Raw genomic sequence first — 15637 nt, 5'->3', positions numbered from 1 at the left:
CCGCATCAGGTGCGACTGGCGCTTTAAACTTCCCAAAGTGTTACATATGATCGGATGAGCTAGCGTATTCTTGAAAGGACCATTTTTTATTATCAATATACATAATGCACCAATCAGTTGTGACCACGCCCATCCCCGTCCCCCGGGTCCGGGGAATATCGGGGACTTTGACTTTGGGTAAAATCTCCGTTCTGCGGGGACAAACTGCTGGAAAAATCCCCGCCAAATTCCCCCCGAACCCTGGGATACCTAGGCAAAGCCCATTCCGCGCTATTTTCGATGCGAAAACAAAACCACCGCATTCACTCAAAACTGCTAGGCCACCTGAGTTGCCTGAAAGGTAAAAAAAACACGGCCCATTTCCCACGCTATCCCCGGTATACCCCCGATCCTGGGGCCGTGGTACCTATTGACTGGTGCATAAGCGGAAAGATTTAATAGGCAACACTTGTATTATAATTCTCTATGGACTATACAAATTATACGCGAGTACAACGTGTTACATGAACATTGATAATGATTAGTTTAGCCTGTGGCTAATCGTTAAGTCAGATACTGATACCTACAATCGTAACAAAAAAAACGTGAAAATGATAGCCACGCTATAATGCACCAGTCAATTGTAACCACGCCCCCCCCCCCCCCCCGATCTGGGGAATAGTTGGGACTTTGACTTTCGGTCCAGCAAATCCCCGGCAAAATCCCCGGCCTGCTTGGACAAACTTCTGGTAAAGTCCCTGCCCTCGCACCCCAGGGGCATCCTAGGTTAGGCACATTCTCCGCTTTTTTCGGCGCGAAAACAAAACCACCGCGTGGGGGGGGGGGGGGGCGTGATCTAAATTGACTGGTGCATAACTCAATGTGCTTATACGTCATGTTCGTTGTTCTACGAACGGTGTACAAAAGTGTTTTATAACCTAGTGTCTTAAGTGATACAGTTATGGTTGTTTAAACATATATACAGTATTGTTCAATATATATGCAACAAATTCCTAAAATTTAGATAAAGACGTTTTCCGGCGCCCTGGCCGTGTACGGCTCACCCACTAATTCCTACATCCCGAGCGAAGCGCTATACGAATTCAACGAAACGGCCTTGACCTCGTCGCCCCTGGTGATACACGTGCGTGATACGTCACGTTTACTTCTAGCCATCCGGAACGTGACGTCATCAAGCTGCACTACTTATTTCGCGGTGGAAGTCAAGGTCGGAAATCACCTGCGAATAAGTAAGTTCGAACGATGAAAGAAAAGGTCTGTTTTTCCCTTAGACCCAACGACGGCCCATGGCTTTTTCACCCATTTCACATGAAAACGAAATATCGAGGTTTTTGCTGTTTTGCTTGTAAAGGGAAGAACTCCTGCTATTGACTTGAGTGGATTTAAAAATTAAAAGCAGATTTATTGCAACAACAAAAACGCCTCTTAATCATCGAGTTCACATGGGAATGATATTTCAGCTACTTATTGTAATGCATGTATACGCAAAATGTGCATGTCAGTTTGTATTTAAGGTGTTTTAGGATGGCTTTTTCGTAATTTTTGAACCTCTTCATCGTTTTTCGCGTTTTCAGTTTTGAGTCTGCGCATTTCATTTTGTTAGAATTTAGGAATGAGCTAGCAAGTTTTATTTTTCTGGGAGCTTACAATGGTAGGCTTTCACCTTTATTTCAGTGTTAAAAATATAATATTTTGTTAATGGTATAAGTAAAAATTTGAAATTGTTAAGGGCAATGTGGTTCCCTTTTAGGATTTCTCGACATGATCACCTTGAAATGTATATTTTATACTATTTTAGCAAGTAAAACGCTTAGAACCTTATTGAAATGTCATGTCATTACTTTTTTAACAATATCAAACTTGGACTGAAGGGCAATATTTTAGTGCCCAAGCTATGTGACGGACACCTGTGATTTTTGTACTTATCAGTATTTAGTACTATTTACCGATCATGGGCTGAAAACGACTCGTGAATCAATAATTTCCTTATACTCCTATAGTTAGGATTTATTTTACATTAATATGATAACTATAAAACGCCACTCGCGAAGGTTTAAAATATGCTTACATTTTTCCTCCGTGTTACAGACGACCGGATGTTGTGTGTGGCGGGTGGGCTGATGTCGGACTGTGGTTTCGATGACTTTACAAGCAGTCCCTTCATCATCACCGACACGCCATGTAAGTGTATTTATACAACTATACGTTAAAGGCGCACGCTCACAGATTGAACGTTTTGACAACTTTTTTTTATTTATTTGTTGTCTTGGAACGAGCATTTTTTTTTTTGTGAAAATCCATAGAAACCAGTTATATAAGACTACTGACAAAAATAGATAGCAGATTTTGATATATAAGTTCAAAAATTGATTTTTTATGCAATTTTCTCAAACCGTAAGTAACGATTTAAGCCATAAAACACTGATTTTCGAACGGAAATATGAAAATCTGCGGCCTTTTTTTTGTCAGCAATCTTTTATCATTGGTTTGCAGAAATTTACGCAAAAAATGCTCTTTTCAAGACAAAAATAAAAAAAAGTTGTAAAAATGGTATATGTGACTGAGAGTGCAGCTTTTAATTAAAGGAGCACAATAAAGGTTGATGCAAAATTATTTTGATTTTATGTTAATGCATTATCGTAAGTAACTCATATGACCTTAAGGATTAAAAATGCATATTATTTAGGTACAGATAGAAAATGATATTTTGGCGCTTTTTGAACTTTGGAATTTGTGGCCATGTAGTTAAAGCTTCACTCTCACAGATTTATCGCTTTGACAACTTATTTTGTCTTGGAATTACCCAATTTTTGCGTAAATATCTGCGAACCGTTTCCAGACCAAAAAAAGATTATCGAAAAGTTAAATCTGTGAGAGTGCAGCTTTAAATGAATAAATGGGTATGGCTTGTCGTTCAAGGGCGCGGACCGGTACCGCGCCCGCCTATAACTCACAGCCAAACTGTGTTCGTATATACCTTTAAATGAAAAGTGCCGCTCTATTGCTCCACCAGCTCCCAGTATAGCGGCCTTGCTGCCATGCCAGGGCGCGGATATGTACCGCGCAGCCTACCCCGGACAGCCAACTCGCTTCCTGTTCTGTTCTTCGGGTAAGCTGATCGTGGTTTCCTGCGAACAAGGACAGCATTTCGACGCCAGCTCCTACAGCTCGTAAGACAACCACGTATAAACCATACCATACTAATGATTAATGATTTGATAGAGCATCATTTTTAATACAAGCAAATAACGCCGATATAGAATATTTTCAAATTAAGTGTTTACTCTTTTTCACTGTCTTCTTAAAATTATTGATCAGGAAGTATTTAAATAACTAAATCATTTTTTATACGTGAATTAACATATTTATAATATACTCACTGCTTATTTTTGAACCTCTTCTGTTTTATTATTTCAAACAGATGTTCCAGCGAAACTAATACCACTACTTCCACCACCACAACCACCACTACCACCACCACCACAACCCCTACAACAACAACGACGACAACAACCCCAGCACCAACAACCACTACTCCCCCCTATGTACCAACAAGACGACCGACAACGACCGCGACACCAATGCCGCAGCCGACCAAACGGTGTCCGGAACACCAGCATTGGTCGCCTCTTGCTAACAGGTGCCTTAGCAGTTTCGTTCACGACCTTGATCGTAACGAAGATCTTGACATACCCAACCCATGCGTTGAGACAGGGCCCTACGCGGATCTTCAGTTCTATGAGTTCCCCGGAGACCATACTAGATATATCCATTGTGATCAGTACGGGGACGCCTACCTAAAATACTGCCCTAAGAATACGGTCTGGGTTCAGCATTCCAGGTCCTGTGCCGTCGGGTATATAGTCGGTTAATTGTTCCAGAATCTTTCGTTTAAAGGGACTAGACACAAGATGATTCAACTGCATGTAAAAAAATAAAATTGTCAAAAATTGACATCGTTGTGTTCAACGCAATGATATAATAAACATATGCATCTTTCACAGTTTGCGCATTTTTTTCCAGTTTAAAATATACTGGTGTTGTCTATCAAGTAAATCCCAGTAAGTTTAATAATAGCGTCGGTATATTTATCTGTACTCAGAAAACAGATATAAGTTCAACTCGGAAACCATTATGCGCTTTTTTAAACGCGGAAACTCAGATGAGACAGCAACTTGACTGTTACGTTTATTCTTTAAATCATGTAGACAAATGTTATCGACCACCTACTAGCTTGCATTGACAAGTCTATGTTTATTTTGAGGAAATACTGCATTTATAGCCTTTTTGGGCTATCTGGTGTCTAGTCCCTTTAAGGTATTTGACATGCAAATACGCATTACATTGAACTATTTGCAACCATGGTTAATTTCGATGTCTAATAACCCCATGTTGTTTTGGTGTTATTTGAAGGGTATTTCTTACTGTTAACTTATATGTAAACTAATTGATTGCACAAACAGAGTTCAAGCTACATGTATTGCGGTTATTTTTGTTCTTTATTTCAGCTGAAATCGAAGGTGAAATGACCCATTCCAATCAATCATTCAAGATAAAAAAGAGCGTTTGCAATATTGCCGTCGGTATAAATATAATAGAGGATAAGTGTTTGTTTCAGTGTAAGATCGTAATATATTTCCTTTTTGGAGTTCACGAGGTGAAATGTATTGCTATCTTACACTGAGACAAATATTATGTTTTTATTAATTGCGTAAAACTAGAGTTAAAAGTCATTCAATTGCATTTTTTTTAGAAAAAGCGCACAAATTTGTACGCGCAACAAACGTCAGTTAATTATTGACGTCGTTGAAATTGTGTCCAAGCCCTGTGCGAGCTGACGTTTGATTTGGAACTAAAAATACCAATTTTATTTCACTGATAAACCTCTATAAACCACCGAAAAGCTTATACTAAAATATTTACATATTCTTGCTCTATATATTCGATATTACTGAAATACAAAACATATCTAACTTAACACATTTAACACTAACTTCGACATAACCAGGACATCGAGATAACAGAGTTCGACATAGCGAGTTTCGACTGTATTAAGATATGAGAGCTCATCATTAAATATTCACCTTAATTAGAAAACAACGTTATTGAGGTTATTGTATCATACACTATTAGCAGTTCATAAGATGACAATAAATGTTCATACCTTCATACCTTCGTCAACAGTTTTTGTTTGTGATTTTGTCTACGTACGAATATAACATCTAGATTGATGTTGGTACAATCGGACCATCTCGGCCACTATACAACAGATATGGCCTTGGAAATAAGACGGGTCATTAAATTGGTCAATCATGGCTACGCCTATATTTTAAGCATGTTGTTTGTGTTTTCAACCCTCAAAGGACAAATTTAATGTTTCGGGAGCTGAGAGAAGTAGTGACATTACACCGATCCCCATTTTTAAGTTTCCCCAAAGCGTAATTAAACGCCATTCACCACCTTTGCGTTTATTTTATGTTACCAATGATTTATCTTACATGTTTAGAAAAAATGTCTTCAAAAATATTTAACATGTCAACATGATTTCAAATGAAAGTTGCAAAAATAATAAATTATAATTTACCCTATCCTCCGATTTAGGGCCAAACCCGCATACCAGTATTCATATATTTTAAATTTTGAACTGAGGTCGAACTCAAGTACTTATTTACTTATTTAAGACCAAAGTGAATTCCCAACTGCTTTTATTGACAGTTGTTTTTAGACGGTGCCTTAATATTCGTGTTTACCACATTTTAGCCTAAAATGTTATAATTATGGGAACTACTTTTATGCGCAGTCATCCATATCCGCTAATGAGTTAATCTGACATTGTTCAGTTTATTTCGTCCAGTTCAGACGTCCAGTATTTGACTTAAAAATGAGATCTGAATTACTTTGTTTATACATTTTGCGACAAGTATGAGGATGAATTTTCAAAAAATGGTTTAAAAGACCCGATGACCGCTGTCTCACTGACTGCTCCAATGTGGAACCCCAATATTATTAATAATCATATTTTGGTACATATCGTCACCCTAGTGCAACAACTCAACAACTGGGTATAGAAATAGGAGCAAATATTGAGTTCTTGCACCAAGGTGACGATATGTTGCTTTGTGACGTTGTGTATCTCCCTTTCACGTTAGGATTTGTTTACACCTTAACTTCTCCCTCAACATGGCCTTCGTTAAATGATTAGTCTCAATCATTCAGCCGCTTTGATCCAAGTTAATAACGTCAATACATTTACATTGAGCGGTTGAAGGAACCGGATCAGACAAGAGCGTCTGGATGATAGAGATTAGTACGTGCGTGTCCCTGCAGCTTTCATTGTATTAGTATAACAGAAAGCTTATCGACCCTTTTGACGATCAGGGGCGGACCCAGGAATCGACGTTAGGGGTGGGGGGTAACTGAGGGGCATAACCTTTGGACTTGAGTCCCTCTCTCAAAACCAACATTTATTTGGTTGAAAGTGCTGAAGGGGGTTGGGTATACTCTCCCAAGAAAAATTTAATATTTTCTAATCCAAAATGGTGAATTTTGAGCGTATTAAAATAATAAGTAAACTTGTACGGATCCAGCCCCCCCCCCCCGGATCCGCTAGTGACAATACATGTGATAAAACGATACAAGTTAATAACAAATGCATTAATCGTATTTTGAGAACAAACACCACATATAATAATATCACTGTGAGGAGATCGTGGTTACAAATCTTATATACATATAAAGTTTTATCCGAGGATGATAAAACTATTAAATATGAAAAAAAGTTTTTCTTAGTTAAAAACCTTTATAAAAATGCATCGCTAATGATATACAAGTAGTTCTGTTTGTACTTGCAATGATTCTACAAACTTTGGAACATTTGGTCTATCAAAAAACAAACATATGTAAGTTAGAATAGCTTGCATGTATACAAGTCGATTCCAACCTAACCAACACCATGACATAACAGGACATCTACTAATTAATTACCAGCAAGTTAACGCTCCGTCTATGTCATATCCTCCTGGGACGACATATGGTCGGGAACGTATCAAAACAAGTGTTTTACGGAATATTGAAAACGGTTCTCCCGATGGTAATTAGGATGGGTATTACTGCGTGCTGTACTATCAAACTCAATGTCCTGGGGTCATTAATTGAAATTTGCGAGTTACGGATTATCGACATTGGCTACATGGCAACGAACGTTAATTCTGTGCGGGATTAAGCAAATACCGGACCGTCATGAATGCTCCGACGTTTTTGGCGCTGTTTATCAACTACAGTACGGGTGAGTTGTATTTGATTTAAATAATATGTCCTTATAAGAACGGGTAGCTAACAAAATGTATATTAACATTACATGTATCTAAACTGTTATTCTATGAGTAATAAAAGCATCAACCAAGTTCCAGGCCTGGCGTAGTATTTTAGTGAAAACGTGTATAGAACATTTGTTGATACTAATTTCATTTGACTCGGTACACAGGTGTCTGCATCATTGTTTGTCACTAAAATGTTGAGTCAGACGCCTGTGGCTCGGTAGGAACGAACGCCGGTAGCTCAGGCGAATCAAGCTCGTGTCGGTTACCGCTGATAGAAACCGTTTAGTACTGGCGTCCATTTACAATCAGAACTCCTCAGCCATTTTCCATCGAAAACGACTTCGTATGTATGTCGTATGTTTATGGACGATCTTCTTTACATTTAACTTCGCTGCAAGTAGATCGCGTAGTAATTTCAATTGTTCATTTAAACCTAAGGACTTTACTCTTAGAATTAATAAGTATTTATGCAATAATACACAACACTGGTAATCAATTTGAACTTTGTAATAAAATTTATACGTTAAAACACTACACTTAATTATTATCATTATTATTATTATTATTATTATTATTATTATTATTATTATTATTATTATCATTATTATTATTATTATTATTATTATTATTATTATTATTATTATTATTAATTATAATAATTTTGCGAACTACTTCTACTGATGAACCGGCATACATCCGAGGTTGTTTTCGATGAAAAAAGGCAATTGAGTGATCTTGAGGAAGTTCCCTGGTGGAGATCACAACTTACGTTACAGTACTTTTTACTTGTTTCAGACGAGTGTGAAACAAGATATTGAAAAAACATTATATTAATTAATCACTCACGTTGGTATGATGTTACGCTCGTGTGCGGTATTGTGTTTGGGGGGGGGGGGGGAAGAACCGGAGTACCGGGGGAACACCGCTTGTCCGGCATGGTGACCACAAACCAAGCTCACATACGCCCAGGCCGGGCGGGAATCGAATCCGGGACGCCTTGGTGAAAACAAATGCTCGAACCACTGCGCTAACTAGACAACCACAACCTCTTCGATGAGAGGTGAAAACCTATTCCAACTGAAATATCACCCTCACTATCATTACTTGTACCTGTCTCAATGTGTGTATACTACGTGATAAATTACGTAATGAATGCAACGTCGGAAGGCAACATTTTGCTTCGAATACTGACTTAAAAAAGTTAACTTTTCTTTATCTTTACCATTTTAAATGAAACAAAGGGCAGTCTATGTTGCTGAAAAAACCCACCTTCGTTATATTACCGGAGTTTGATAAGGTGAGTAGTTTTCCCAAACGCATTGTCAAACCTGTTTCTAAAATAATGTTTTGCCAGTGCTCCAGTAGGCGGCAGTTTCGTAAAAATGTTTGTCTAAGTGTTTTAAGGAACTAAACTCTATCAAAATCTAGTAAAAGTCCGAGTGCGGGACTATTTAAGTGACGTAGACAGCTCCATGTTTGATTTAATTTGGTGAATAAATAGTATCAAAGTTATTTTTGTTTAAAGTCTTCATTTGAAGTAAATATTGCCTTCCGACGTAGCATTTATGACGTAAATTATCACGTGGTTTACACACACTGTATCTGTCTTCAAAGCCAACAAACTGAGATAGTCATTCTCTTTTTATCGAATTGGATCCGATATGTTTTACGGATTACGAACACTGGATGGGATGAAAGGGACAATATGTACGTGTACGTGCAAAGAATGAAGGGAAAAAAGGGAATAGCAAACGCTAGTTGATTATTTTAAGTACAATAATTAAAAATTAAGCTTGTAAAATATCAATCAAATAAAGCGACGCGTAGTTATAAGGAAAGTCCACGTACTTAATAATTATCAACCCTCGTAATAGTATTTTTTTGGGCATCATATTAATTTGTCAAAGTGGTATGTGTGACTTTTTGGCGATAGCCAAAGCATCCTATAAGCGTCCCATTTAACGGACAATTGGTGTTTTATTAATAAGAGGACAATTAATTGTTCTCCAGGGAATTTGGTTTCGCTATCAAGAGACCCCTTCCCAAACTGGATAAAAAATATGAATTCCTATCCAAGTCAACTATTGAGTAAGCCCATTTTCTAGTGAAATAAAAACAAAACAAACTAATACAGTCGAGACCCGTTGATTCGATATCGCTTGGCTTGATTTCCTCATTGGATCGAACTTTATGTTAGGGAGCGATTTTGTTTTAATCTTTGTAAGCATTCCCGCTTAGTTCAATATTTGCTAGGCTCGAAGTATTTTAGCCGGTCCCCGGGATATCGAGCCAACGGGTTTTGACTGTTTTAGAAACGTTTGAAAATGACATTTCTATAACACTACGCCTCATAGTTTCATATTTGTTATACCGTTCATCCCATACGCATTTAGCGGCTGTGCTGGTGGAGCGAGTCAACTTCACTATGTCTGTGAAGGAAGGGAAAACACTGACGCTACCCTGTATACTGCCATCGGAGGGATTCCAAAACTCCACAGTAAGTGCCCCTCCCATGCCCATTAAGACTTCCAAAACACCACAGTAGGTGCCCCCGCGCCTCATATGAAGCTCTATATTAAAATGCAGTGCATAACTCTTGTGAACAAATTTTAAAACATGCGTATAACACAAACAAACAACAACATAATATCCAACCCACAGGTATATGTGATGTGGGCTTAATCGAATACCGTTGAGGGATTTTTAACATTAGAACAGCACTGTTGAAAATCTCTCCTAGGTACGAAATTGCTCCTCGAATTATTGAGGGGAACAGAAAATCAAAGCACCGAATGTACGGTTGTGATAGGGCATGGTTGTATTAACGGACAATCTAAAATTAAGCTGTAATATACTGCACGAGGACATCACAGGTATATAATTTATGAAAAAATATATAGTAAAACTACTTGCTAACGAATTTTTCTTTTGTTGTTTTGGGCACATGTAATATACAGCCGAACCTTGTTGGCTCGAACTCGTTTTGCTCCAAATATTCGTTGGCTCGAACTGGATGTAAAGGATCGATTTCTATATTTATATATTGAAGATAAGCATTCCCGATGGGCTCCAGTTTTTCGAGGATCGATATATTTTCCCGCTGTTGTGGGGAGTTCGAGCCAACGAGGTTCGATTGTAATGATTTTGCATGGAATGGCCATTGCACATAAGTACTACGGTAGTAAACTCTTTCAAATGCTATAATTGCACATTGTGTTGAATTTGTAATCACACAGCAGAGCACCTTCAAACTGATACGAAACCAAACAAGTCTATATGAACCAATTCTACGCCAGGTGTCGTGGTATTTCAACGGTGAACAGATTTCTGAGTCTGAAAACATCACTGACAGGGGAAACGACAGTGATCGGTACTCCATCTACCGGCCACATGACAGTGACTGGTAAATAATTACAAATACTTGACATCAAAAAATCAAATTAATAAAATGGACTCTGAAATCCACAAACGTAAACTTGCTTCATAAGAACAAAACAAGATATTTTTTTTATATTTATGTTTAATTATTTTACACATGTTCTTTCGTTAGACCATGTGTCACGTCTGCGAAATAAGTCTACCAAAATACAGCGAAATGGTAAAAACATATTTCGATGCTGTATATTTTTCTAACTAGAATTTCTGTTAATCTTACAAAATTCATTACCTGCTGGGCTGGTATTTAATATCGGTCTGAATTGGATCTAAGAACGATGTAGCTAATCGGATTGCTTGTTATTGATAATTGACCAATAGCATTCATGGCGTCAATGATGTATGGCCATAAGATAAACTGAATTTGAATATTGAATACCACCCTAGGCAGATCAAAACTAAACTGCTTTGAATATAATTATATCACTTACCATTTTTGAAGAAAATAGCGTCATTTTGAGAAAGTATACGTGGCCCGGGTATACTAATATAATTAAGACACGGGATCTGCTTCAGGTTTTTGAAGGTGAGCCCGACCCGGACGTCGGACGCCGGTATCTACGTGTGTACTGCCGACAACTCAACCATAGTCACAGGGAAACTGGTCATTGAATGTAGGTACTATTTGGAGTAGGAAACCTGCAGTCGCGTTTTATAAAAATAATATTTTATATCGCTTCATATAGTAAGAAACGTTACACTATACACAACTGGTTATTGAATGTAAGTACTATTTGGGGTAAAACACCTACTGCAGTCGCGTTTTGCCAAAAATTTTTTTATATCGCTTCTTATAAGAAGAAACATTAAAACATAATTATAAGAAGAAAAACTACACTGTACGCAGCCTTTTGTTTAAAGTGAGACGAATATTCATTAGGTAAAATTAATAAAAAGGTATCATAAATTAAAGTGCCGCAATCACTGAAGACTGGAGCGGTAAGGAGTATTATTAGTGAGTGGTAATATTGTTATTTCCTTTCCCAAGTTTTATCAAGCACAGTTAAAAAATAGTGCGTACATTTAAATGTCTATTTACAGTTATGTTTGAGCTACACGATGCCCCTTAAGTTTTTAACTTTTAAGTAAGCCCTTTTTTGTACGTGGATAAAACATGAATAGGAATGATATTTTGTCACTTTTATAAGTAAGTTTTATTATGCATTTTTCCAATCGTTTCTTATTTCAGACGCGGCGTCCATCACAGGCTACCAGTCACGTGATGTATACCTGCGCGTGTGTGAGGGAACGACGCGCGTCAAAATGTGGTGTAACGTTACCGGCGTACCGAAGCCCACCATACGTTGGTACTTCCTCAAGGAGCCGAATGCGGAGAGGGCTAGTTAGTTTCCATTAAGTAGTTGGCTAATTTAAAAAAATCAATTTGAACATTTTTCCCCATTCTAAATACAATTTATATACCAGGATTTGGTTAACTCTTTTAGACAGCTTCAAAAGTATGATTTTATTAATTGTAAGAGATAAACACGATGCCTTTACGCTGGGAATGAAACCGGCGACGTTTTTGGTCAGACACCTGACTGTTGTTTTCGATGAAAAATGACCGAGGAGTTTCGAATGCACGTTGCTTAATGTATACAACACTATCTCTACCAGACAGCTTTGGCTTCAGGGATGCGCTATTCATTCACAAAGAGAAATGCTTTCAGCTAAATAAATGTCGGTTAAAGCTAACACATTATACAGTTATTACTTAGCGTAAAAAGTGATAAATTGCAGTTTGAGAGGAATATATCGAACATTAAATTGTTTAGTTCTTAATGAAAAAACAACACATTTTGTAATCATTTGTTTCCGTAGACATTGGCTTGTCAAACGAGATGGTGTTTATTCCGAAAGTCGAGCGTACCAGCCAGGGTATGTACCGATGCGAGGTCTCAAATATGCACGGGAACGATGTCCTGACATACCATATAGCGGTAATCGGTAAGCTGCTGCTGCATGTATTTTTAATATAATGTCACTTTTGTTCTTACTGTATACATTCACTATAATTCACTGGTCTGGTTGCACACGGGCTGTGGTCAGCATGCCGGTCAAGTGAGTTAACTCTGGGTGATCCGGTCCCTTAAATCATATAACAACAATTGATTCCTCTCGTTACATCGTCACAACGAACGTAATACGTATGATGCTATAAAAAGACAACATCATTGCTGTTATAATATGATAGCATATCCTCCCATGTTCCAAAACAAAATCTCATTCAATAGAGACGCCACATCTCAGTGCGGCGCCAATATTGTACCCATGTTTAACAATCGTTGTAAAAAACATATTTTAAACTACTAGTATACAAATAAAAGCATCATTCTCGACAACAGGACCACAGCCTGATTCGAATTCATATACATGTATGTCATACACATAGTAAGCATTCCGCCTTAGCTCGAATTTTCGGAGGCTCGAGTTGTTTTCGCCGGTCCCTGGGAGTTCGATCCAACGAGGTTTGACTGTATGATTAAAGCATATTTTTTATGAATTCCACAATCAACCATTATCATTTTATCTACTGCCTTTCAGAACAAATCACCCGGTTTGACAACGGATGGACGGATAAAGGCCACGGCATACCAAACTTGATGCGCAAAGGTTACGGTCCGAACCCCGCCCCTGTCAGCTTGGGGGCTGGGCAACGACTTGGACCACGGAATTTCCTGCTTTTCATTGTCATAGGAATGTACTTGTAGGAAAAACCTTTACATGTGATACCGGTTTTAGTAATACAGTTCATTTCGTGATCGTCAACCGGTGAAAATGTTGAATACTTGGAAGTCTGTGTTGAGCTGAGCTACTAGTTTATCAAACAGCTTATGGATATTTTAGCACCAATATCGAGGGTCGGGAGGGGGGCGATGCAAGTTTTAATATCGTAGTTTTCAATCCGTGTTTGTATGTACATGTATGTTGGATGTTAAGTTTATTAACATGTGCGATGTTTGATCTTTTGACACACAGAGTCTTTACTGCTGAGTTAAAGTCATCCATTTTCTGTGTTCCTTAGAATTAGTGCCGAAACTCATGGGCCACTATAGCCACAGTGATTTGATGGGAATGAGCTCCTGCTTTGGTGTCATTTGACCTATACAAAATTTAGTGACATTTAACCTAAAATATTTATTTTTTCTTCATATTTATCAAAGGGGTTACTCCTACCAACTATCTAGCATAAGATAACTAAGAATAACTGCAGTTCAACAATGTCAGAAAATCTCGAAATGCTTAAATAGAGGATTTTGATCAATCTGAAGTAGAAAAATAAATATAATAGGTTAAATGTCACTTAATTTTGTACAGTTCAAATGACATCAAAACAGGAGTTCATTCCCATCAAATCAATGTTACTTTAGCATGGATTGTCACATTGTATATAGATTCAAACGCAAATCAATTTTCTATTCCAGTACAATACCACCATTGCGTATTTTCTTGTATTACACTAATGCCAAGAAGGGTAATAGTACTTGAAATTGGCGTCATGTCGACCTACTTATATACCTATACGATCAAACCTTTAAGAAAAAGAGAAACATCATGCCAGTGACATTTGGTCATTTTCTTATTTTCTTTTGCTTATTTGCATATATTTAAGTAGCAAAATTCAGAATAAAGCATTCAAAAACATAATTCATAAGTGTGTGTGTGTGTGTGTGTGTGTGTGTGTGTGTTTATAAAACCGCTACGGCCTAACACCCGAAGTATTGTTTCGCGCATGCGCAATAACCTTGAAAAGTCTGCATTCTGTCCTTTTGTTTGAATAATGTAAAGTTTTGAATAATGATACATACAGTTTTCCATAACAATGTAAAATGGGTGCGACTGTATAGGTACCTGCCAAATCAAACATCGAGATAACATGCACAAATTCAATTTAATTACAATCAACACTTTTACGACAACCACATCCAGACTAAGTGGAATCCGTTGGGACTGTATCTGGTTTAGGTATTTCAAACAATTTAGCCATTCCGAACTTCATTTTACATAAACACTGTTATCATTGGCACCATCACATTAACACATGAAGTTCTGGGTTAAAACCTATCCCGTGGCTATAACTCAGAACCACACAATTTGACATGATGTCGAAACTACAACACTGCCGAAATGCATTGGAGGACTTGATTATTTGTGTGATTTTGGTTTTAGAGGTCAACCAATTTGCAGGTAAGTTTTTTTAATTTTATTGTTAGTTTTAGATATTCTATCTGTTGCGCATTTTGCGTTTTATTTGGCACTGAATATTTCTTTTACGTTGGCACTGTAAATTATACAACGGTTGTTGCGTTTTTTGCCTAACTTCGTACGTAATACTATAAGTTTCTACCATGGCCGAGAGTGTAAGATAGGTTCATTCCGACCCGAGCGTAGGGTGTTTTGCGGAAACGAGGTTTACCGATTGCGTATTTATATGTGATAATTCGTGGTTGTCATGGATATGCGCGCATTGATTCAGGTTATGTTAACATTCAAGTCACTCTTCAAATAGTTCTAAGGAGAGTGAAGCATTATTTCTTGAAAACTGTATTCTGGTGACATTTGAAGCGAGAAATAATAAATAAGCGTTCTAAGTATTGCCGTAAGACAAGGTTTTAATGATGCTACAGACGACAGTCCTCAACAAGGGAGGTAATTACAATGTGCTGACCATTAAAAAGGAGTTCCATACGTATAGATATTTTATCTTCGCCCGTGGGCAAGATAAAAATTTCTAGCATGGTTAAATTATTGGATCTACTTATCTGGGGTGGGAGAAAATAGCGTCTTCTGCTTTATGCAGCGTAAGTTGTAGCGCGTAAGTACATGTAGAACAATGGCAGCTGCGCCTTTGGCTTTTTAAAAAAAGGTTATGGATTTGGAGC

General features: G+C 37.7%; 2 protein-coding genes across 3 annotated transcripts in view; both read left to right on the top strand.

Moving 5' to 3' along the window:
* Nucleotides 1-7219: 7219 nt before the first annotated feature.
* On the top strand, nt 7220-13764 carry LOC128223018 (contactin-5-like). 2 transcript variants are annotated; one of them, XM_052932249.1, is made up of 7 exons: nt 7220-7285; nt 9713-9816; nt 10616-10722; nt 11271-11368; nt 11944-12096; nt 12576-12701; nt 13299-13764. In XM_052932249.1, exons 1-7 carry the CDS (start codon nt 7240-7242, stop codon nt 13463-13465), a joined length of 801 nt encoding a protein of 266 aa, XP_052788209.1. In that variant the 5' UTR covers nt 7220-7239; the 3' UTR covers nt 13466-13764. The 2 variants fall into 2 exon arrangements, with proteins under 2 accessions (XP_052788209.1, XP_052788208.1); XM_052932248.1 differs by having other exon boundaries at nt 10556-10722.
* Nucleotides 13765-14857: 1093 nt separating this feature from the next.
* LOC128223353 (contactin-5-like) overlaps nt 14858-15637 on the top strand; it is a 6872-nt gene continuing 6092 nt past the window's right edge. Inside the window, exon 1 of the mRNA XM_052932631.1 lies at nt 14858-14942. Within this exon, the coding sequence (XP_052788591.1) occupies nt 14858-14942 (85 nt within the window). The remainder of the gene's footprint in view (nt 14943-15637) is intronic.

This window comes from Mya arenaria, chromosome 17, assembly GCF_026914265.1.
Source record: "Mya arenaria isolate MELC-2E11 chromosome 17, ASM2691426v1".
Taxonomy (NCBI): Eukaryota; Metazoa; Mollusca; class Bivalvia; order Myida; family Myidae; genus Mya; species Mya arenaria.
The sequence above is the reverse complement of the archived record's forward strand: the minus strand, read 5'-3'. Positions and strand labels throughout refer to the sequence as shown.